At 46.1% G+C, this 25,096-nt stretch overlaps 1 protein-coding gene across 2 annotated transcripts in view; it reads right to left on the bottom strand.

The window, feature by feature from the left end:
• Positions 1 to 20,326, bottom strand: part of FKBP6 (FKBP prolyl isomerase 6) — a 23,962-nt gene extending 3,636 nt beyond the window's left edge. For both annotated transcript variants that reach the window (XM_019804049.2, XM_019804050.2), the window contains exons 1-8: positions 20,050 to 20,326; positions 19,839 to 19,956; positions 19,317 to 19,406; positions 18,365 to 18,567; positions 16,990 to 17,109; positions 10,431 to 10,625; positions 10,196 to 10,305; positions 8,341 to 8,433 (exon numbers count right to left, since the gene is read on the bottom strand). In XM_019804049.2, the coding sequence (XP_019659608.1) occupies positions 8,343 to 8,433; positions 10,196 to 10,305; positions 10,431 to 10,625; positions 16,990 to 17,109; positions 18,365 to 18,567; positions 19,317 to 19,406; positions 19,839 to 19,956; positions 20,050 to 20,322 (1,200 nt within the window). In that variant the 5' untranslated portion in view covers positions 20,323 to 20,326 and the 3' untranslated portion in view covers positions 8,341 to 8,342. The remainder of the gene's footprint in view (positions 1 to 8,340; positions 8,434 to 10,195; positions 10,306 to 10,430; positions 10,626 to 16,989; positions 17,110 to 18,364; positions 18,568 to 19,316; positions 19,407 to 19,838; positions 19,957 to 20,049) is intronic.
• Between the last annotated feature and the right edge of the window lie 4,770 nt (positions 20,327 to 25,096).

The raw sequence follows: 25,096 nt of genomic DNA, 5'->3' as shown, positions 1-25,096 counted from the left end.
AAAAAAAAAAAAAAGCTTATCTTTGTGACAGGAAGGCATCTGATACCAACCACTCCTGATAAAAGCTTTAAATAAAAACAGTTCCTTATCATGATAAAAAGAAGACTGTCTCGGGGCGCCTGGGTGGCACAGCGGTTAGGCGTCTGCCTTCGGCTCAGGGCGTGATCCCGGCGTTATGGGATTGAGCCCCACATCAGGNAGCCCCACATCAGGCTCCTCTGCTCTGAGCCTGCTTTCTTCCTCTCCCACTCCCCCTGCTTGTGTTCCCTCTCTCACTGGCTGTCTCTATCTCTGTCAAATAAATTAATAAAATATTAAAAAAAAAAAAAAAAAGAAGACTGTCTCAACCCAAAATCCCATCGTGCTCGTCTGAGCTGAGAGTGGCAGTTCCGTCACTGCCAGGACAGACACGGATGCTCAGGGCTGCCAACACTCTTCAACGCTCTTCTGGAAGCGCTAGCCCACATGCCTCGATGGGCTCCGAGTAAAACAAGAAATGCAACTGGTAGAAATATTTGGATACGATGACCCTAAACCTAGAACATCCAGGGAAGCAACTGACCAACTAACGTAACTGACAGAACTATCAAAAAACCTAAAAAATTCACAAAGTTGTTTGGTTATAGAGAAACAGGAAATATTTATAGAAAGGACGCCTGACTCTGTAAACATGTGAAAAGATGCTTGATCAGGGACATGCTAATTCTAATAACGAGATCCCCTCTCCAGATGTACCAAACCGGCAAAGATTAAACAATTATAAGTGACAGCAAAGCTATGGGACAGAATCTCTCAGATGCTACCAGAGGGCACGTGAACTGGCACGGCCACTAAAGAGATCAATTCAGCAGTACCTACTTTCGTTGAAGAAATACAGATCACAACCCAAGGATACATCTACTTAGTGTCACAGAAAACTCAGGTGTGGGGACGGTAACGACAATACCTCCTGTTACTGTTAAAAATATTGTGATACAGGGCGCCTGGGTGGCTCAGGGTTAAGCGTCCACCTTTGGCTCAGGTTCCCTGGTCAGCTGGGAGTCTGCTTCTCCCTCTCCTTATCCGTTTGCACCTCTGCCGTACTTGTGCTCTCTCATGGAAAAAAGCAAAAAGAATATTGTAATACCCTCCTAGGATGAAATGCTACTCATCTTTTTTAAAAAATTTTTTATTTATTTATTTGACAGAGAGAGTGTGCGTACAACTGCACATACACAAGCCAGGGGAGCAGCAGGCAGAGGGAGAAGCAGGCTCCCCGCTGAGCAAGGACCCTGGGATCGAGACCTGAGCCGAAGGCAGATGGTTAACCTACTGAGCCACCCAGGTGCTCCTAAACTCGTCGTTTTTTAAAATGAGTTGGTAGTTCTTTGAGTGCTTAGAGATCACCCAAAATGTATTTAAACATAGTATGGTACAAAATACAGAATTCTATTTGTGGGGAAGATTGCATATACACCCACATTCTCAAATATTCACAAAAAACTCTTCAGGAAGGATACACAGAAAACATCAACAGTGGTTACCTCTGGAGAGTAGGCTTGGGGACTCGGAGCTTTATACTTCAACCCCTTTTTTCTCTTAAAACTGTAAGCATGTAGCATTTTTATAATTTAAATACTGACAAAAAGTTGTGGGGGTGAAGTGGGTAGAGGAAACCAAAGTGCAGAAAGCTGATAATTGTCAGACGGGTAATGCACACACGGGCAGATCAGCATGCCGGCTTTTTCTACCTGTAGGTTTGAAAATCTCCACAAGGAAAAGCTTAATAATAATGAACTGAAAAAAAAATGTTTCGATCTAGTCTGTGTTCCATGAAATGACGTTAGACATAAATCCTGTGATCAATATTCACTCAGCGCGAAGATGTTCCCAGGAACGCTGATGCAATGTAGAGAGAACCGACAGGATCAGACACTGGGATTTCAGGGGGTTTGGTTAGTTGAATTTTCAAATTGGGACCAATAAAAAGTAACACTTTAGCATAAATGAGAAAGTATCAAAATGGAAAAGTTCACATTTTGCAAATCCAATTCTCATCGCACACTGAGGTGCAGTCAGAGAGAAAGGTCATCATGTCTCCACGGCTCAAGGAAAGATAAGCCCCGAGACCTACAAAGACAAAAGCAGCCAGACTTAGGCAGGGGACACAGACCAAGTTCCAACAGGCAGCCTCCTGCTGAATATATGAATACAAAACCAGTGGCTTCTGAGGAGAGCAGACCCAGGCCTGGGGAAAAGGCAGCCAATGTGAAATCAAAACTCCAGCAAGGATATGATCGGTGTCTACAATAATTGCACATAATAGCGAGCAGTAATCAAAGAAGAGTGTGAAAGTGTAACAGAGAAGCCCGAGAAGTGAGGTAATCCTGGGAGCCTGAGCTGGACAAGGCAGAGCCCAGGATGTTGATGCTGGAGACCCGAGTACAAAGCCCTGGGGCCGGGGGGCAGGGTGAGCAGGGTTCCCACGGAGTCCGGTGCCAGCCCCACCCTGCCTTGCAGCCCCATCCACAGCACTTCCCTCTAGGGCCACTGCAGGGAACCAGAGAGAAAGAGGGTCAGCCCTGAGTGGCATCTGTGAGGAACGTCGGCAACAGCGGGTCTTTGAAAACAACTGATGAGAGCTGCGGATCCCTCTCCAAGATCCCAGACAATGCACAAACACAGTACGTAAAGGTGAAAATTCATAGACCCTCTCTGAAGCTGTTCTTTTAACTGCTTCTCTTTCTTTCTTTTTTTTTTTAAAGATTTTATTTATTTATTCGACAGAGATAGAGACAGCCAGCAAGAGAGGGAACACGCAGGGGGAGTGGGAGAGGAAGAAGCAGGCTCATAGCAGAGGAGCCTGATGTGGGGCTCGATCCCATAACGCCGGGATCACGCCCTGAGCCGAAGGCAGATGCTTAACCGCTGTGCCACCCAGGCGTCCCTAACTGCTTCTCTTTGTTAAAACACATTACTCAGCTCATCGGAAGAACCTAGTCTGGGTATCTCGAGTGATTCCAACTGAAGGAGGAGAATTTCAGGAGCCCTAGCCCCTCCATGCTCTGCCATGTGATGTTCTGGCCTGCTGGGAACTGTCAAGTCTCTGAGTGGTCCCCTAAGCCCAGCCTTTCTAGGCTTAAACTGAACCAGACAGCACTCCCGGGCCCTCCCCGAGTGGGGGTGGCCAGGGACCCACAGCACAGCCCTGAGGCACTTCCTCCCACGACCGCTGTCAGAGCTTATGGCCATCAGTGGCCACAGTGCCATGGTGAAGGCAACATGGTAGCTGGTCAAAGAGGTGAAAAGTGACACCCATGCCTCCATTTCAAAGCCAGGTTTGTATTTAATGATGCAACGGAAGCCCAGAGATGCTAATGGACTTGGCTAGGGTCATAGCCAAGGGAGTGAAGACCGAGAAGCCACATTTCCCATTTCTCCACCCCATAATGAATGGTGAAGGGCACTTCCATAATCACGGATTTTGAAAATTAGAGAAAGGAACCTAGTTATCTCCTGAAATTTAATTAAGTAGCCCTCACCGATACCTTACCCACAAAGCACACAGAATCCACTGAGGTAAACCGTAGTAGGAAGCAGGTTTGGGGCCCATTACACTGCCAAGAGAGGATGTGAAGAGAGGTGAAGGAGCCAAAAAAAAACCTCTGCCAGGGGAAATGCTTTCCCAGGAAGGGGTATAATAAAAAGGTGCCAACCTAAGTGGAGTTATTTATAGTCACACAACAAAGGGATGACTTCAATGGTACTCCTGAGCTGGGAGAAAAGGCATTTCACAGATATTCAAAAGATCAAGGGACTGTGTCGAACAGTTTGCCTGAAAAACAACATGGCCCTCATCTGACAAGAGAATGCCTGCCTGGCCCAGTTACCCTTGAGAAAATACAACTAACATTCTGAGGAGAAAAAAGAAAAGTGGAGATTCAGAGAAAGAAAACCTGAAGAATGAATGATATATAAAATTACAGAAGTATCTTTAAACAAGTTATTATTTGTTCAGGACTCAGAGGAGTCTTAGCGGAGGCATGAAATGTCTTTATAGACTCAAGAGTAGATTTGAGAGTTTCTTCTTAATCTCTTTGGGAAGAGGGGGATCAAATAAATTCCCCATCTAGATCCAGTCACATACTGTGGGGAAATGATGATTCGCTCCCAGGGTTTTCCTGGCACCTGACCAGTCTGACCCGGACACAGGAAGGCTATTTTGGAACGAGGGAACCCTTGACCCCAGAGGACACCTCTAGCTTCAGCTTTGGCACCAAGCTCTGTGGGGCCTGCTGCTTTAGTGCTCATTTCAGGCCAACTCTGAGCCAGGACTAAATCTCAGAATTTTGGCTAATAAGAATGTAATCTCTGCAGCATGGCCTTTATTCCCACCTGAGCCTCCGAGGAACTTCTCTGGCTTCCCAGGAAACATTTATTATTTTTACTTCTTTCTTTTTTTTTAAATTTATTTGAGAGAGAGAGAAAGAGAGAGAGAATGTGCGCACGTGAGGTGGGGTAGGAGCAGAAGGCGAGGGACAAGCAGACTCCACGCTGAGTGCGGAGCCCGACTCCAAAGAGGTCATGACCTGAGATGAAATCAAGAGCTGGACGCTTCACTGACTGAGCCGCCCAGGCGCCCCAAGAAAACATTTTTTAAAAAGTCTGTTAAGGGGCGCCTGGGTGGCACAGCGGTTAAGCGTCTGCCTTTGGCTCAGGGCATGATCCCGGCGTTCTGGGATCGAGCCCCACGTCAGGCTCCTCCACTATGAGCCTGCTTCTTCCTCTCCCACTCCCCCTGCTTGTGTTCCCTCTCTCGCTGGCTGTCTCTATCTCTGTCAAATAAATAAATAAAATCTTAAAAAAAAAAAAAGTCTGTTAAGATACACTTTTTCCTGACGCTGCCCATGCAACATGGCTCAATCCTCTTAATTCTACAGCTCAAAGGCTTCAGCTTAAGTATGGAAAGCTGAGAAAAAGGAAGACATTCCCAAACATCTAAGAGAGGGAGAAAAATCCAGGGGCACCCAGTGGTAAGACTCCAACTGAAAAAAGTTGCTGAATATACTTAAGACTTCCCATTTCATCTGGTGCTTAGATTTCAAATCCAATGAAAATGGTCACAGTTGTTTATACATAAGCACAAAGACCTCCACATGGAAAGGGTCTCGTTCTCTGAGCTTCATGCCTTTCCAAATCTGTGAAGGGGAAACAGTAATTTCTCCCTCAGAAATGTTGGCAAGATTAATGGGCTTGTGACCATCATGAAGCACTGCAGACAGAGAATAATGCTCAGGCTCTCGGAAGAACTGTTGAAAGCCCTTCGCCCCGAGCACTCCTGTCCACTCATCGCAGACCTCGGCTTACTCCCACAGCTCAAACATGAGCACAACAGGAATTCCAAGAACCACACAGAAACAGGGACGCGTGTAACTATACACAGACTCAAAAGAGCTGGAAGAAGAGATCTGAACTTACATAACATTTAATTAACATCCTTCACGTGAAAAAGGGTTCTTAGAAATCAGTACTAAAAAAGACCCAAGAGAAGAGGGGGCAAAGGAGATCAACAGGCAGTTTGCAGAAAGAATATAAATGGCCAATAAAAACGCATAAAGCTGCTCAACTTCGCTAGAAATTGGGGATATACAGATTCAGATGACATAGCACTTGTATCCACTATTTCAGGGGGAAAAATCCACCTGAGGAAAAAATTGGGGAAGCTAGTCTAAGTGTTGGTACCCAATGCAAAGGGTCCTGAAGCATTCTGGTTGGCTCCCACCTGCTCAGCCTTAGGAAGAAGGGGTGGATACCTGCCCAGGTGTAAGAACTCCTGACCAATTTTTCAACTGCTGCATTCTTAAATGTGAATAGGCCACCAAGAAAACCCCAACTGTGGGTGGAAAGTCTGCAACATGGAAAAGAGTAAGGTCAAAGCCAACAGGCAGAAAAATAAACATTTCAGAGAACAAGAGAAAATATACAAGAATGGTCCTTATCTTCTAGGGATACATAGGGAAATGGGAACTCCTGTGGATGAAATGATAGCATTACTGGGATCCGCTTCAAGTTAACCTGACAGTGCTAGGGGTGGGGAGGAAATGTGCGGGGTCAGAGATGGAAACATTGGTTTATGCTGATAACTGTTAAACCTAATGGCGGAATACCCGGGAGAATTCTATTATTCTACTTGTCGAACTTTGAGATTTTTCATAATACAAAAGCATGGGGGTGGAGGACGTGGGATACTATGAAAAAGGGAAGTATGGAGGAGGGCAGAGTCCGTTCTCAAACAGAAAGGCTGTGGAAGGGACCCCCAGGCACTCTTTACGGTGGGAGAGCATATGCAGCGGAGATGGACAAGGTCCTTGAGGCCTTCGGGGCTGCAGGTCTCCACCTGCCCAAGTCCTGGCTGTTCAGCAACTCCGATTCTGTGAGCTCCCCCAAATCCCTTCAGCAAATCTCTTTTTTAGCTGATGCTAGCTGAAGACAGGTTTCTGTCACTGGCAGGGACGAGCGTCCTGACAGCCAATACGAGAGCCAGCCTGGAGGATATAGTTTCAAAGAGGCTGGTCTAGCATTTCAGCTATTTTACACTTGATCCAACCAACATTTACTGACTGCCAGTTATGTGCTGGGCATGGTTTCAGATGCTAGAAAATACAAAGACAAAAAAAGACACAGTCTCTGATCTCAAAAAATGTAGTCTGTTATGACCAGGAGCTTCGAGAACATAACTGAGAGAACACGCATTCCACCAGAAGGATCAACATCTTAGAAGATAAGATGAAGACAGATCACTAGAATTTAACATCTCGGAAAATAACAAATCTTGTCAAAATACGTTGTCAAAAGAATCTGAAAACTTGGACTTTTTAAAAGTGACTGACTAGTCACAAGTCCAACAGAAAAAGAGCTTGGCAGAGAGAACACCAAAGACCCAGAAGCCAAAATAAGTTACAATCTCAAAAGCAGTGGGAGTAGAATAATAATGGCTATTTTAGATCCAAACACAGTCATTGCTAATTTGACAAAACACCCAAGACAGAGGAATATCTGGGAAACCATCTAAAAACTCATCAGGTCCAAAACACCTTCGAGACAGAGAAAGCTGGGGGCAGGGGGTGGGGGAAGAGAAGAGAAGAAGTAGCTGCTGTGCTGGATTTTCCCAGATCTGTTTCCAGGACGGCCCCTGGAAGAGCTGGGTCTTCGCTAAATGGCAGGACACGCCAGATGACAGTCTAAAATGTCTGGTGAAGAGCCAGCAAACCTCCCTTCCTGCTGCGCGTGAACAGCCCCCAAACAGAAGTCCTTTAGCTCACGGCTCAGTTCAGAAGACCTACAAATACTCCAATGTCCCCGAAAGACCTGAAGCCCAGGGTCACAGGGTCAGAGTCCATGATAAAGGCAACACTGACTTCTGATACCGACCGGTTGTTTTTGACAGGGGGAAAACGGCAGTTTTTGGATCACTTGTGAAAATGTCTGGGATGAATAGGCCTTTTCACTGCCGCCCTCTCTCAAACCTCTTTTGTAGAGATGTAGGTAGCAACAAAGGGCAGATTCATTACCATGAGCCCATTTGGCAGCTGTTTTCTTGTTGCTCCTTGTTTAACTTCTCTCAAGAGAGCAGAGTTAGCTACCCGGCTAAGCAGGTGTTTAAGGCAGGTGATTTTGTTTCCATTAATTTTCTTAAGTAATAGTAAACCAGACTAAAGAGAGTCCGCTCATGAACTCCCGGGGAAATCTTAGCCCTGTGCCTGCTAGACCGCGGGGCGTCTGCTGCAGCAGGAAGGCGAGGTCCTGATCCCTGGTGGTTCTAACACCTTCCAATCTCTCATACTAACAGTAAGCAGAACTTAAGAGTCCCGGCCCATCACTGCCCCTTGACATCTGGATTTTGTCCTTGTTAACAATGTGTTAGTTGTAAAGTGATGTTGGAAGCTTTCAAGAAAAACCAGATTAAGAAAGGCATTCCTCTTCGTTTCAAAACCCAGATAAACCATCATATTAGTGACTCTACTCACAGCCTCATGTTCCAAGGGCCTGTGAGGGAAACGTTAACATAAAATGTGGGAAAAAATTTTAATTTTAAAGCCTAAGACCTCCTAAATCTATAAATTTAACCTCCAGCTCCGGGTAACTTTCCAATCTTCTCCACGATCATCTTCATGAGAAGGCCCATGGTATGTGCACACCACGTGGTCACTGTGCTGTCAGCTTCCACAAGGAACATTCTACTCCTTCCATCTATACTCAGTTGCGGACAGCCAATACTCCCTGGTGGACTGAGGAGAACAACAAGCCTTCCACATAGTGGACAAAACCCTGAAGCCTTTTATGCTTCAGCCCTTTGATTACCTTCAGTTCTCTCCTACTGTAGAGCCGTTATCATAAGGAGCAAACATTCGGTGACACATCTCTTTCTCTTTATCTGTGTAGTCCCTATAATAGCTGGAGACAGAAATACACACTAGTTAGAGAAAGTCTGTCTTTGCAGGAGGTGACATCTGGTGGCTGGAATACCACACTCAGGTCCAGAAATACTGAAAATTCAGCAGGTCCTGAAGTGAATCAGGAGGGGACAGAAGCCATGCTGGAGGGACAGGGGACAGTAACAGTAAATCTCTACTTCAGAGGCTGTTCAAGAAGCCCTTGGACAAAAAGCCCACAGTCTGAAAAGACTGCAGCCTTAAAGGCTGGGAGCCACTGTAAGGGCTGTCAGGCTGAGTGTCTTGCCAAGTGACCTCATACTCCGTGGCCTCTAACTTATCTTGAGACCTCTTTGCTAAAGAATGGTCAGATTACAACATTTCTATATCTAACTTACAAGTACCCTGACAGGAGACTTTTATTATTATTTTTGGGACCCCAGGTGGGACTGAAAGGATCCTTATAAGGGGCACCTGGGTGGCTGAGTCGTTAAGCGTCTGCCTTCAGCTCAGGGCCTGATCCCAGGGTCCTGGGATGGAGCCCCGCATTGGGCTCCTCGGCTGTGAGCCTGCTTCTTCCTCTCCCACTCCCCCTGCTTGTGTTCCCTCTCTCGCTTGCTATCTCTCTCTGTCAAATAAATAGATAAAATCTTAAAAAAAAAAAACAAAAACAGAAAAGAGGGACACCTGGCTGGCTCAGCTGGTAGAGCATGCAACTCTGATCTTGGGGCTGTAAGTTCGAGCCCCACACTGGATGTAGAGATTACTTAAAAATAAGATATTTTTAGGGGCACCTGGGTGGCACAGTGGTTAAGCGTCTGCCTTCGGCTCGGGGCGTGATCCTGGCGTTATGGGATCAAGCCCCACATCAGGCTCCTCTGCTAGGAGCCTGCTTCTTCCTCTCCCACTCCCCCTGCTTGTGTTCCCTCTCTCGCTGGCTGTCTCTATCTCTGTCGAATAAATAAATAAAATCTTTTAAAAAAAAAGATATTTTTAAAAATTAAAAAAAAATAATTTCAGTTAAAAAAAAAACACAAAGAAATTGCTGGACAGTCCTAAGAGGCCTGAAATGTAACAAATGGATCCAAATATAAGAGGTACACACAGCACAGGCTTTTTTTTTTTTTTTTTTAACATCGGAAGCTTTAACGAGCAATCTAGAATAGATGTTTAATGTCAACAGGAGCAATACAGAAGGACAAAAAAACACCTAAAAAGACAGTGGATACATTAGAGGTGTTGGAATTACAGACAGCTATTTCTATGCCAATATAGTCAGTCATTGTAGAAAACTCTGAAAATAATGTCTACAATCACGAAGTGTTGTCTTATTGCAACACTGGTACAGCTATTACTCGGCTGACCAGAAAGTCACCCTGTGGGTAGGAGTCAGACCTGAAAGACCCATTGCAGGCCACATGGGATCTGTAAGACACCCTCCTGCTGTCTGTTAAGAACTGTGGTTTTCAGTTGATGGCAAGTAGGGACGAGTAACTGAAAAACAAGTCACTGGCCGACCTGTTTTAGGGTGCTTACTTCGGAGGTAGAAGGCGGGGAACAGGGAGATGGGAAATGATCCAGACTTGTAGTCTGGAGGACTGTCCCACCTCTCCACTGGAAGCTGTTGGTTTAGTACTTCATAAAGCCAGCTCTAGGGGGCGCTGCCTCCTAACACATGCTGGGCAACAGTCCCGAACAGCCCTTTACCTGGGGGGACAGACCTGGAACCCCAGCCACGGCACTTGCCTCTTTCTTTGGTTTGTACTCCTGCAAACAGGTCTCACCTGGCCAGTTTCTTCAGCTCATTATTGATGTCATGATTGAAGGGCTGTTCCTTCTGAGCTCGGACTAAAAAATCTCGGGCCTTCTGATACTCAGTCATGAGAAGACAGGCCTGTCAAAAGACAGTTTTAAAAACACACTTGGTTAGGAAAGACGGCATTTTTCCAGTGCCCAAGTGGAACACCACTGCTCTCTTTTCTTGGGCCTTCGTTCTCAAGTCCTTGGCCTCCAACACACCTGTCCACACCGGAAGAGGGCCTTAGCATTCTTCCGGTCGATGATCAGAGCTTGTTCTCCGTAGTGTAAGGCCGTAGTAGGTCGTTCCAACTTCAGGTATGTGAAGGACAGGTTAAGGAGAACAAGAAGCTTGGCTGCTTCCACCAGGTGCTGCTCTTCAGGGGCTGCTGATCGTCGGCGGAGAAGCAACAAGGCCTGTGGAGAGGGAAGACAGGTAATCGAGAGGAAGCACATCACCCTATTATCGAAATCCTGCAGAATCCAGAGAAAAACATTAGAGGTAAAAAAAAAAAAATGAGCTCAACAAGTTGCAGGACACAATATCAATATCTGAGTTAGTTGTAGGTCTATACTCCAGCAATCAACAATCTGAAAATGAAGAAAACCACTCCATTTACAACAGCATGAAAAGAAGTCACAGTAAATTTAAAGGGCAAGAATTGTATACTGAAAACTACAAAATACTGTTAAAGAAATTAAAGGATATGAATAAATGGAAATACATCCCATGTTCAAGGATTGAAGGACTTAATATAGTTAAGGCAATATTCCCCAATTGATCTACAAGCTCAAAGCAACCACTACCAAAATTTCAACAGCCTCTTCTGCAGAAATGGTCAAGCTGACCTGAATATTCGCATGCAAATTCAAGGGATGCCAAGTAGCCAAAACAAATTTAAAACAGAAAATGGAAGGCTCAACACTTCCAGATTTTGGAGCTGATTACAAAGCTACAGTAGCAAAGCCGGTGTGGTAATAACATAAGGACACACATAGGTCAATAGAATAGAACTGGCAATGAAGATTGAGTCTTCAGAAACAAACCTATATTTCTGTAGTCAACTAATTTTCAACAAGGGGACCAGCCGCATTCAACAGGGAAAGAGTAGTCTTTTCAAGAAAAGGTTCTGGGACAAGGTTGTGTGGATGTCAACACGCAAAAGAGTGAGGTTGGACTCCCACTTCAAGCTACATACAAAAGTTAGCAAAATGGATCATAGGCCTAAACGTAGGAGCTAAACTGCAAGACCCTTAGAAGAAAACATTAGGCATAAATACACAGGACTTTGGATTCGACAATGGTTTCTTAGCTATTACATGAAAAGCACAAATCACCAAAAGAATAGATAAACTGGACTTCAAAAGTAAAAACTTTTGTGTTTCAAAAGACATTATCAAGAAAATGAAGAAAAATCACTATAGCCATCACTTACTGGTTTAAGCTGATAACAGAATTAATGGCTTACTGCTGTCATTGTCCATACCTACAGATAATTCTGTGTTTTTAATAAAAAGACATTCATACATTCCTGAAAAGAAAAAGAATGTGAAAACACAACTCACAGGATGGGAGAAAATGTTTGTAAATCATATTTTAAAAAAAAGCTAGTATCCAGACAACATAAAGAACTATTATAAGGCTAAAAAGACAGAAAACACAATTAAAAATGGGTCAACAATATGAACTGACATTTCTCGAAAGAAGACATACAAATAGCCAATCAACACATTAGTTACCAGGAAATTCAAATCAAACTTACGAGATCCCGCTTCACACCCACTAGGATGGCTATAATTTGAAAGATGGAAAATAAGCATTGGTGAGGATGTGAAATAATTGGAACCCTCGTGCTGTTGGTGGGAATGTGACATGTTGCACCCACTATGGAAAACAGTCTGGCAGTATTTCAGAAAGTTAACCATGGGAGTTACTACATGACCCAGCACTTGTGCTCCTAGGTACAAACCCAAGAAAAATGAAAACCTGGGTCTACACAAGAATTTGTACACCAATGTAAAAAGCAACATTATTCACAATGGCCAAAAAGAGGAAACAACCCAAATGTCCACCAAGTGATGAACAAACCATGGTAGGATCCACCCAATAGGATCTGCTCAGCCTTAAAATCAATGAAGTCTGGTACATGCTACAACACGGATGAGCCTTGAAGATGTTACGCCAAGTTAAAGAAACCAATCACAAAAGGACAAATACTGTAGGATTCCATTTATAGGAGCACTCACGGTAGACAGACAAATTCCTAGAGGCATGAACTAGACTAAAGATTACTGGGACTGGAGGAGGCGGGCGAAGAGGCAGTTACTGTTTAATGGGTAAACGATGTTTGGGATGAGGGAAAAGCTCCAGAAATGGGTAGTGGTGATGGTTGCATAACACTGAATGCACTTAATGCCACTGGACTGTATACCTGAAAATACTTAAAATGATAAATTTTAGGTAATGCATATTTTTACCGAAATTAAAAGATAAAAAATTTTTAAGACAGAATGGAGCATGAATACACATTACAACATGGATGAACCTTGAGGGCGTTTTGCCAGCTGACAGAAGCCAGGCACAAAGCATCACACATTTGATCATTCTATTTATCTAAAATATCCAAGAATAGGCAAATCCATAGAAACAGAAAGTACAACAGGGGCTACCAGGGTATGCTGGGGGAATGGAATGTAACTGCCAACAGGTATAGGTTTTTCTTTCTGAGGTGATGAAAAGGTCTGGAATTAGTGTTGATAAGTGCACAACCTTACGAATACACGAAAAACCACTCACCTGTATGTTTTAAAAGTGAATTTTATGGTATGTGAATTCTCTCTCAACCACATAGCAAAGGAAAAAAAGTGATGAAGAGAAGTGTGAGCAGTGTCAACGGGACTCACAGAACTCCATTTGGAAGAACTGGAAAACATGGCAGACAGGATGGTCCCATGGGCAGAAAGCCACCAGGCTTCCTTTGCCTTTCCTTTCCTTTCTTTTTTTTTTTTTTTTTTAAAGATTTTATTTACTTATTTGACAGAGAGAGAGACAGCCAGTGAGAGGGAACACAAGCAGGGGGAGTGGGAGAGAAAGAAGCATCTCTAAGCCCCGGGCATTTGTCACACAAGTTTCTGTCCCTTGCCCTCACACCTGTTGAACTGCTTTAGGTCCCGTGTCCCCACCCTGAAGCTGTCTCCTAACTCTGGTCCCATTCCTAAACAGGATCATGAGACAATCTGCCACCTGGAAACCGTTTTTGTTTTTTTTTAATTTTTTTTAAAAAGATTTTATTTATTCGACAGAGAGAGAGACAGCCAGTGAGAGAGGGAACACAAGCAGGGCAAGTGGGAGAGGAAGAAGCAGGCTCACAGCCGAGGAGCCTGATGTGGGGCTCGATCCCAGAACGCTGGGATCACGCCCTGAGCTGAAGGCAGACGCTTAACCGCTGTGCCACCCAGGCGCCCCTGCCTTCCCTTTCATCTCTAAGCCCCGGGCATTTGTCACACAAGTTTCTGTCCCTTTCCCTCACACCTGTTGAACTGCTTTGGGTCCCGTGTCCCCACCCTGAAGCTGTCTCCTAACTCTGGTCCCATTCCTAAACAGGATCATGGGACAATCTGCCACCTGGAAACCGTCTTCTATAGGCCACCTTTATCTGGCTATTCTCATCAGTAAGTGAAAGTGAAGTTAATAAATCACTTTCCCAATTATTCCTGTTTAAAAAATTTTCTAGCTATCTGAAAACATTACGGAGCACAGCTACCAACCAGCCCTCGTTTTCTCACCTTAAGCCTTTCACATGAGTAAGAAACAGTAACAGTGACCTAGTGATAGATATTGAGTCTAGGACCTACCACCAAACCTAATGCAAATGGACACAGTTTCTGGACACAGTTTCCAACAGACAGGGAAAAAAAAAAAAACAAAAAAAAACAGAAGAAAAATGAAGATTTTTTTTTTAATCTAAAAAACAGAGAGAAAAAAACTTAATTATAACCAATAGTCTGAAAACGTAAGAAAAGATGATGAATGTGTGAACCAAGTACAGAAAGCTGGGGAAAGTTTAAAAAAAATGAACCACTATTTAAAAGATGGCAAATAACGGTGCCTGGCGGGTGCAGTCCATTCAACGCCAGACTCTTGGTTTCAGCCCAGGCTGTGATCCCAGGTTCGTGAGATGGAGCCCCAAGTCGGGCTCTGCTCAGCTCTGCTCTCTCTCTCTGCCCTTCCCCACCGTGTGCATGCTCTATCTAAAATAAATAAATAAGTCTTAAAAAAAAAAAAAAAAAAGGATAGATGGCAAATAAAATCAAGGAAAGCTCCAAAACAGTGAAATGACAACAAGAAGATGGACATTGAAAGTAAAAAAAGGAAAGTAGAGCTCAGCCCAGGAGGCCTAACAAAGAGTCCCAAAAAAGAGAAGACGGAAACAAGAGCAAATTACCAAAGAAATAACTCAGGAAAGTTTCCCAGAACAGAGAACAAGTTTCCTGAATGAAATGATACACTGGGGCTCAATACAACAAATATTAACGCCCCCCACTGTAAAATTTAATAACACCAAAGGAAAAAAACCACTCAAGTCTTTACAGAGAAAAAAAGAGAAAAGGTCACATAGAAAGGATCAGGAACCTAAATGACATCAGACTTCTTGACAGCAACTGTCAAAGCTAGAATCAAACACTATTCTGCAAAATCTGAGAAATGACGACTGCATGCTAGAATTCTATTCTCAGTTATGCCAACTGCTAAGTGCGTGGTAAGTACAAGAATAGTTTTAGAAATGCAAGGATACACTTACTCCATCAACACAAGGGGTAAGTGGAAAAAAGCAACAGGAAGTCCACAAACAGAATCACAGGGCAGCCCAGGACAAGAATTCTGAACCAGAACACCAGAGAGCAGGGCGAAAACACTAGTGAGAGCTAGAGATCCACCTTCCAGAACAACAAGTAAAAGATGTTAAGAACAGGAACTAAAGCACGTCGAGTATCATCTCACAATGCCAGAAAAAGCTGCAGACAGACTTAAAGAGGGCCTGGGAAATAGGACTGATGATGGAAGGACTGAACTGGTCTTTCTCCACTGGAAAGTTTTCCCCCGTGTGAGCAGGCTCTGTCTCAAGAAACCTTACAACATTAACAGTGTCTGTGATTCAAGCAGACTGTGAGCCCAAGCCTGGACCCTTCACGTTTAGGACCTTGCTTCTGTCAGCGTTCCGAAGGACAACACGCTCGTGCGCTCTCCTGTCTCTTAAGCATATGCACGGAACCAAACGTGGCAGACACCATGAGCCATCTACCCCAAATCCCATCCCCCTCCTCTGCCAGCAGAGCCTTGAGTTCATTCAAAGCAGTGGTATACAAATTAAACTCTATTTCCCAGCTTCCTACACAGTTACTGGGGTCCACTGAATATGGGTCTGTCCAATGATAGAGAAAAGGCATTCACTGGGTAAGAGGGTACTTCTGGAAAGCTCCTAACATAACACCAGACTTCTCTCCCCTCCCTTCTTCCTTCGCGGGTGACCATGTGATGCTACAGGTTGAAGGGACCATCTTGGGTAAAAAAGGATATGTTTAAGGGTAGTGGAGCGGAAAGAAGGAATCTGGATCCCTGAGGGCTTCATGGAACTGACCTACCAGCCTTGGAATGCCTCCCTTCTCACTTGAAAAAAATTTAAATTATGGTTTATTTTCATTAATTAATTAATTTTAGACAGAACAAGAGCTTGAGAGCAGAGGAGGGGCCGAGGGAGAAAATCTTTTTTTTTTTTTTTCAAAGATTTTATTTATTTATTTGACAGAGATAGAGACAGCCAGCGAGAGAGGGAACACAAGCAGGAGGAGTGGGAGAGGAAGAAGCAGGCTCACAGCAGAGGAGCCTGATGTGGGGCTCGATCCCAATAACGCCGGGATCACGCCCTGAGCCGAAGGCAGACGCTTAACCGCTGTGCCACCCAGGCGCCCCCCGAGGGAGAAAATCTTAAGCAGGCTCCATGCTCCACGCACAGCCCGATGCAGGGCTTGATCTCAACACCTTGAGGATCATGACCTGAGCTGACATCAAGAGTGGGACGCTTAACCGACTGAGCCACCCAGGCGCCCCCAAACCTGGTTTAAAGTACAGTTTTTCAAGATTCTGTGGCTTGCAGCTGAATGCAAATCCTGAATGAATTCGGTTCACTTCACAAATGAGACAAAGTCAGAATGCTCCTAGACTCAACTCTGTCCTGTTTGCCTCTAGAACCTCGGGCAGAGTTTGGCATACAGAAAATGTTCATATTTGTTGAATGAGTTACAAAGCAAACAGCGAATTCCTGTCAGCATAACCTATGCAAGGAGCCAAACCACAATCAGAAGCCTGGTGAGAACGGAGTCACCTCAGAGCTAGAAAAATCTCCACTGTTAGAGAGACAGGAAATGAAGATGGCAAACGGGATGGAAAATCAGTTGGTGGAGGACCTCATCCTGGAATGAGAACTTTTAAAGACTTTTTACTGAAACACACACACACACACGCATACATGTAATTACAAAAGCAAGTGAACAGTTCAACAAACTCTGACAATCTGAACACACCCACATAAGCACAACCAGGCACAAACACAGAACACAGACACAATTCCCATGTCCGCTCTCCTGGTCATTATTCCTGGCAGGAAGAGTTTCTTATGAGGTTTTTCTTCAGGACCACATGTGAAGAACAGGGACAAACAAGAACTTAAAAAAAGAATAGTAAAGAGTAGGGTCTAAATTTATACTTCTAAAGCATCCTTACCTGCTTATATCTCACTTTGGCATCATAGAAACGATTTTGGCGGAAAAGGTAGTTGCCAAACTCCCGTTCAGTGGCTGCCACTTTTAAGACCTTCTGAAGTGGAAACTGATCTTGTTGCTCCTGTGGACCAACGACAAGGACACCCAGTAGGGAAACTGAAAGCCACGATACCGCGACGCAAGTACTCTTACAGACGTTAGCTCTTCTCCTTCAGATCGTGCACTTCTGTTTGGTGCTGTATGTGTGCCAAGCACTGGGCTTGGTGCCCCTGCAGAGCTCATCTCTGTGGCTCCCAGCAAAAGCCAAGGGTATTACTACTCCCATTTTATACACTAGAACCAAAAAGTGGTCTGTTCCTTTAGTCCTCCCAGAGATGCTCCCTCAAAAAACACTGTCTCGTGGAATTAGAAACTAATGGAACTTGGCAAGCACGGAAAGCAGGTCTCACAACAACCATTTATCCAACAAACATTTAACAGGTCTTCATCTGCCCGGGGTCCTTCTGGTCTTCCTGGCCACAATGCTGTTCCCTGGACACATGTCAATCACCCACAGAGCCTCTTTTCAAAACACTGTGTCCTGGCCTTATCCCCGCCTAGAGATTCTCAATCAGTACCCCACAGGTGGGCCTCAGGCATTTGCAAGAATCTCTGTTTTGTGGAAAGGTGAGAAAAAGGTAAGGGCCCTCACTTGAGGCAACGACAGTTTAGCTGGGGAGACATCATATCCAGATATAAACCTAGGTGGACATCTAAGGCCACATATACCGTCCACGTGGGTGGGACTGCATAACTGAGAGCGTGTATGGCTGCCAAAGAGATTACAAGCCCTAGTTCTGTGTGATGGGTAAAGCAAAAGGCTATAAAGAAAAGGCAATGTTTAAATTATGAGAGCAGAGGCCATGTGCCCCCATTTGCCTGGGGCTTTTCCAGTCTACACCTGATGTCCTGGTATCTCATCCAGTTAATAATCTCTTTTGCTCTCAAGTATTTGAGGTTGAACAATAAAACATACATTCACCCTAGTCGACCACTACCAATGCTTGCTAGAAACCAAACTTAATGTTGGGAAGCAAATGGTCACGGTCTTACAGGGAGAACTAGGCAAGGGGTGACTAAAAGATCACCTCAAAGTGCTGGTCCAGAACAAACCCGAGGTTGGGACTTGGCCTGGAACATCTGCCCATACACAAGAGCCATTACTAAGACGGAAATGTACCAGGAAGTAGGGGAACCCCTCCACCGCTGCCCCCACCACCACACAGGAGCCTCGGGGTGGAATGTGGGGCAGAGGATCACCATCGGAGAAGAGTAATTACCAAAAACACAAACCCATTCTCTCTATACACTATGGACATCTGTGCTCCAGAACTTACAGCTGAAAAGGCACAAAACTTGTCGGACTCCGCAGAGTCCAGGAAGTCAAGCAGTTCGATCTCAAACAGGACAGTAGTGTTTGGGGGGATCAAGGGAGGGCAGCCCAGTGTTCCATAGGCATAGGTTGGTTTGAACAGAAACCTGGCCAGCTCTCCTCTCCGCATGCTCAGAAGGCCCAACTCCATGCCCCAGAGTGTAATATCTGGAAGAAGAGACAAAAAATTTGAAGTTTGCCCCGCATCCTCATCCAATGTTCTTAATTTCTTCCCCCTTGAAGTCCAAATCTTTCCACATCACACTCCAAGCCTTCTACACTACGTTCCCAACTCACTTTTCAGTTTGTTTCTCACTACCACCACCATTCCCAAACTCCCAACTTCTGTGGGCTCTGCGGCAATCTGGCCTCTCTACCACTGTTCACGCAGTTCCTTCTTCCTGCAAGGACGTTCCTGCTTCCTCACCCTAGACCCAGCTTCTATCCTGATTGAAATCTTACTCAAACTTCAAGGCTCATTTTAAATATCCCCCCTCCATAAAGCCTTTCCTGGTCTTCCTGGCTGGAATCAATTGTGCCTTCATCAAGCATTCCCACAACACTACTTACACCTCCCAGGATCTTGTCCGATTTTGTGAATGCACGCAATCCCTTCCACCACACTCGCTGAGATGTTCTAATCGTTTGAGGACGTCTTCTCTTTTCACCATGTGTTATGGATAGTAAGCCCCCGATAAACATTGTTAACGAATGATCATGCCCCATAATTCTCAGGATGTAAAGGTAACCTGGCCAGGTAAGCCACCTCCCCAATATCTAGGCCTCAACGGGAAATGTGGACGAGAACAGGGCTGGTTTAGCAAAACCCAGCCTCAGAAAAACCAGCTCAAAGACTCCATGCTCTGAAGAGCTTTCCCAAAGAATCCCTGCTTTTCCAGGGGCTCATCTCAACTTACCCTCTCCCAGTTTCATCAGCCGGGGAGTTTTCCTAAAGCAATTAGAAGCAAAAGGCTTGTCCATATGCTCCAGATATCCAGAATATTTTACTAGGACAGAAAAAACGGCACAAGGAAAATAGACCAAGAATGTGCACACCCCATATCAACTCACTGTTACAAAAAAAACCCCAAAAAACAAAGACAAAAAAAAACCCCAAAACAAAAACGATGGAATTCGATGTGTTCAAACCTTCTCCCACCCTGAGTGATAGGAAAAATCTTTGCTCAACCTTTGGACGTCTGCCCTTTGGCTGTTTCAAGAGCTTGGCTGGTGAGCCTCAATGTGCCTTGTTTATAGTGGACTCACGCAAAGGGGACATGGGTTCCCTCACTTTCCCTTAAGAATGTGGATTATAACCAAACAAGCGAGTTTTTTTTTTTTTTTTTAACATAACCTTCCCTCCCCACCTCCCAAGGTAAGATGCAGAACCCGCTTATGGACTGGTACTTTCGCATCGCCAGCTGGGAGGCAGACGGTACCTAGCACGGCAGCATCCGGGGTCACCAGCTCCCCTGCACCCTCTCGGATGACGTCCTTCAGCACGCCCCGGTCCCCGGAAATGTCCAGCATCCTCCGACTTAACCTCTGGTAGGGAGACTTGCGGGGAAAGACACAAGACCTCAGAGCCCCCCTCTGGCACCCCGACCCCAGCACCCCATGTCCGTGACTGCGCAGCGCGCAGTCTCTCACCTGCGGAGCGTTGTCCCCTTGCAGGACTCTTGGCTTCTGTGCGCTCACCTCTATCGTCAGGTGGCCTAGCCCGCAGGGCGAGCCCTCAACCCCCTCTCCCTCCCCCTGGCGATGGCTGGGCCACCCCTTTATATCTAGCCTTCCCCTCCCAACAGCGGAGCTCGGCCCAGGGGCCGGGAGAAGGAGGCCCTGATCGCCTGGTGCCAACCGCCACCAACCGCCCTGGGGCCTAGGGAGGCACACCTGAGCACGTGGGCGGGACTCACTGCTCATGATGGGGCACATGACGGGATGCACGGCACGTGATAGGACACGCGGCGCGGACGCGCTGAGCGTGGTGGGGCGCAGGAAGGCGTCGCGTGGGGGTGTGACCGGCACGGCACGTGGAGGAGACGCGCGGAGCTTGACGGGGCACGTGATGGGGACGTGCTAAGCGCGATGGGCGCGGAGCATGATGGGAGATGCGTCGGCAGCGGCGGTGGCCGTGCATGGAGCGCGAAGGGCCTCGTGGCGGGCTGTGTCGGAGCACCCGGCTGGGGAGGCGTGGGTCGTGAGGAGGTAGGTGGAGGGGACCGCGGCGTGAGGCGCGGTGGGGAACGTGAAGGGTTCTCCTGTGGCACGATGGGGCTCGTGGGGCACTGTGGGTGAACGAGGAGGGGCGCGTGGCTGGGGTGTGCTGAGTGGCAAGACGCGTGACAGGGGAGGGACAGCGATAAGGGGCGCTCGACGGGGACTGCTGTCCGAGAGGGAGCACCTGGTCGGGACGTGTGCCACGCACGGCGCGGGACGTGGACCACCCGGGTGGTCTGGTGGGGGACCTGTGGCGGGAGCGCGCTGGGGAGGACGAGCTTCCAGAAACGGTCTGCTGCTGGAAGCCGTCAGGCCCCACAGAAGCGGGTTATCTCCACCTTTCCCCCGTTTCCTCGACCTCCTCTATGTACTGGGGACATTCAGGCGCAGACAGGCCTTTAAAGGCCAAATGCCCAGATCATGAGAAAACAAGGCGACGTTGCTCATATTTCCCGTCGTGAATCCTCAAAATCCCGACCTGCTCCTTGGGTGTTAGAGGCTTGCAGGGCTCTTGTCTCACGGAGCGCGACAGTGAATCTCGTGGATACACAAGGGTGGAAGTGAAATGAGAGTTTATTACGTGAAGGCGAGAGCAGAAAGGAAAGAAGTAGTTGTCTAGAGTGAGAGGGGTCCCGAATGGGTTGCCACTGAGGGCTTTTTTAGTGGCAGGCTTTTATGGCAGACTAGGTAGCTTGTGGCCTTGAGTTCTTGGTTTGAGCACCGACTCTTGATGACAGCCTTAATGACTTAATTCTTTGAGGTTTGGCCATTTTCTGTGATTACACTGCAGCCTCCAAAGAAAAATATTCCCTAACACTTAGGGCCAGGTGGTCTGTTTCATTATCTCTTGTTCACTCTGGCTTAGTGCTTCTGCCTGCCAGGAATGGTTTCAGAGCCCTGCCAGGGACCCCCTACGTCTCCTTGCCTATATGTTAACTCTTCTCTTATTCATGGGGGTGCAAAGCAAGGATGGCTCTGATCCCACCCCCCTCTTGGCTTATTCCCTGGGTCCTTCCCCTCTTGCCTACGCCAGGACTGAGAGGTTGCCCCTCTCTCCTGCACCAATCTTGCCTTGACTACTGGCTCGTTTCTGCAGCTTAGGTATGTTCTAAAATGTCCCACCTTAAACAAGCCCTTCTTTGTCCCATCTCTTGCAGGTGGCCCCAATTCCTTCTCTTTATAGAAAAACTTTTCACAAGAGTTGCTTTGAAGGCTTTCTCAACGATTGTATGTCCATCCTTCATTTTCTCTTTAACCCACTTAGGTACCACTTGTCCCTGCTCTGAGTCACCAACAGTGCACTGAATGCCATAATCCATAAGATGCCTCTTTGTTCTCAGATTACTGGACTCTTGTCAGCGTTTGATGAAGCTGACCTCTCCTTGAAAGCTTTTTTCTTTTCTGTATTAGTTTCCTTTCATCGTCACAATCGATTCCCAAAAAACTAGCTGTTGAGAGCGATAAGTATTATATGATCTCACTTACTTATCATCAGTTCTGTAGGTTAGAAATCTGACACCAGTCTCACTGGACTAAAATCAAGGCCTCAGTCTTAATAGAGGCACTGGGGAAGAACCTGAAGCCCATTCATGTTGATAAATCCCAATTCTTGGAGCTCTGTACCTGAGCTCTGTACCCCACATCCTTGGCAGTTGTCAGCCAGAGGCCACATTTAGCTTTTAGAGGCCCTCTCTCCTGTCCTTGCTCCTGGGGTCCCTGTAGGTCAGAGTTTGCAACAGCATACTGAATCTTCTCATTCTTTGAATCCTCTTCCTTTTCTAGTGCATGCTTTCCTGACTTTTGCCCGGGAAAGTTCTCTCCTGTTTCTTTCTAATTTTTTTATTATTTATTTATTTTTAAATAACTTTTTTTTTTAAAGATTTTATTTATTTATTTGACAGAGAGAGACAGCCAGCGAGAGAGGGAACACAAGCAGGGGGAGTGGGAGAGGAAGAAGCAGGCTCATAGCAGAGGATCCTGATGTGGGGCTCGATCCCATAACGCCGGGATCACGCCCTGAGCCAAAGGCAGATGCTTAACGACTGAGCCACCCAGGCACCCCTAATTTTTTTTATTTAAAAAAGATGTATTTATTTTTAGAGAAAGAGTGTGAGAGGGAGGGACAGAGGGAGAGCGAGAATCCTCAAGCAACTCCCCGCTGAGCACAGAGCCCGATGCAGGGCTCAATCTCAGGACCCCGAGATCATGACCTGAGCTGAAATGAGGAGTTGCACGCTTAACCAACTGAGCCATCCAGTTCCCTACCGCTAAGTGGTCCCAAAAGTTTCCTACTAGTAAGGGGTCATACGGATCTGCTTCCTGGTGATTGTACTCTCCTGATTTTCCTCCTACTTTACCAGCTGTAGCTTTTCAATCATGCTCTTCTTCCTGATCTCTCTACAGTAGCAACCTCAGGGCTCTGTTCTTGGATGCTTGCCCTTCTCTGTTCTTAATCCCAGAGAGATCCTAGCCATTCCCACAAGTTTAAATATGTGATGTACTTAAACAGGTGGGATATGTCTGACTAGCCTAGAGCCTCCCCTGAGCACCAGAGCTCCGGGCTCCTGTGCCTGATTGCCTTTTTCAGTGGTTCTCAAAGTGTAGTTCCCAGACCAGCAGCAGTGTTGTCTGGAAACTTAAAAATGCAAACTCTTGAGCCCATCCCTGTGCTCCTGAATCAGAAACTCGGGCCAGAGGCCAGAAGTTTGTATTTTCACAAGCACTCCAGGTGATTCTGTTTGCTGAAGTCTGCAGAACACTGCTGCTCGGTTGCTCCACCTGGATTTCCTCAGGTGTCTGACTCTAGATTTTCCCACCTACTGTTTCACCTTGATCTTTCCTGTGTCAGGCTTCACTGTCTACCCACCCAGGTGCTGAAGCTACTATGTATCTACACAGTGGCCAGAGTGGTCTTCTAAAAATACAAGTCAATGTTCCCTTGCCTTAAAATCTTCCAGTAGCTCCCACTGCCCTTGAAATTGTTGTTAGTATTTTAATTTAAGTAGGCTCCACGCGGGGCCCTAACACAGGGCTCAAATTCACGACCCTGAGATCAAGACCTGAGCTGAGATCAAGAGTCAGATGCTTAACTAACTAAGCCGCTCAGGCGCTCCTGCCCTTAAAATTAAATCTAAACCTTTGCCCACTTGTGCAGGGCCCTCTCTGGCAACCCCTCTACCTTCTCTGTGGCATTTGTTCCCTCTTACTACACTCCAGCTACCCAGGCCTCCTTTCTAGGGTAGCTCATACGTGCCGAACTCTTTCTAGCCTCGGAGGCTTTGCATTTGCTGCCTGTTGCCTGGTCTGTCCTCCTGTAGTCTTCTGGGTAGCTGGCATCTTTGTGTCCTTCAAGCCTCAGCTCAACCATCCATCCTCAAAGACACTGCCCTGCCCCTTTCTAATGTGTCTCTCAAGCAACCCATTACCTTCTGCCCTTTTTGTTCGCTGCACTGTTTACTTCTTCTTTCGCATTTAATGCTATGATGTTGTCTTATTTTTGATCCTATCCCACCCTTACTACTGTTATATTACAAGTTCTGAAAGGACAGAAATCTCATTGGTCTTGTTCTCTGATGTCTTCCTAATGCTCGGCTTGATGCTTGATATGTAGCAGGTGCTCAATAGATATTTATTAAATTAACAAATCAGCTTGCTCCATGCTTGTATCCGACCTTGGTCTTGTTCGTCATGGAGTAGAGACGGTCCCCACTGGCAGACAGAATGCTTAGGCCTATGCGTGTTGGATCCAGCTGGTCTAAAGCTCTTGCTTCTTTCTTGTTTCCTTCGTTCATTTGTTCCTTCCTACCTTTTTAACCATCTAAACATTTTTTTTTAGATTTTATTTTTTCTTCATTTAAGAGAGAGAGCTTGAGCAGTGGGGAGGGGCACATGTAAAGGAAGAAGCAGGCTCCCTGCTGCGCCCAACATGGGGCTCAATCCCAAGACCCTGGGATCGTGACCTGAGCTGAAAACAGATGCTTAACCAACTGAGCCACCGGTGCTCCTCTTTCTTTCCTTTTTTTTTTTTTTTTAAAGGATCGATTTATTGAGACAGCTGGGTGACTCAGTCACTTAAGCATCTGGCTTCAGCTCAGATCATGATCCCAGGGTCCAGAGATTGAGTTCTGCTTCAGGCTCCTTGCTCAGTGGGAAGCCTGCTTCTCCCTCTGCCTGCCATTCCCCTTGCTTGTGCGCGCGTGCGCGCTCTCTCTCTCTCTCTGACAAATAAATAAAATCTTTAAAATAAAAATAAAATTGATTTGTTTTTAGAGAGAGAGAGAGCATGCGAGTGTGGAGAGGGGCATAGGGAGAGAATCCCCAAGCAGACTCCCTGCTGAATATGAGCCCAACACAGGGCTTGATCCCAGGACCCATGAGATCATGATCTGCCCCAAAACCAAGAATCAGAGGCTTAACCGACTGAACCAACTAGGCACCCTTAGAGCTCTTGTTTCTTAACACTCCAAGAGAGACCCTC

Source organism: Ailuropoda melanoleuca, chromosome 10 (assembly GCF_002007445.2).
Source record: "Ailuropoda melanoleuca isolate Jingjing chromosome 10, ASM200744v2, whole genome shotgun sequence".
Taxonomy (NCBI): Eukaryota; Metazoa; Chordata; class Mammalia; order Carnivora; family Ursidae; genus Ailuropoda; species Ailuropoda melanoleuca.
Note: the sequence above shows the minus strand (reverse complement) of the source record. Positions and strands in the feature narration are given on the sequence as shown.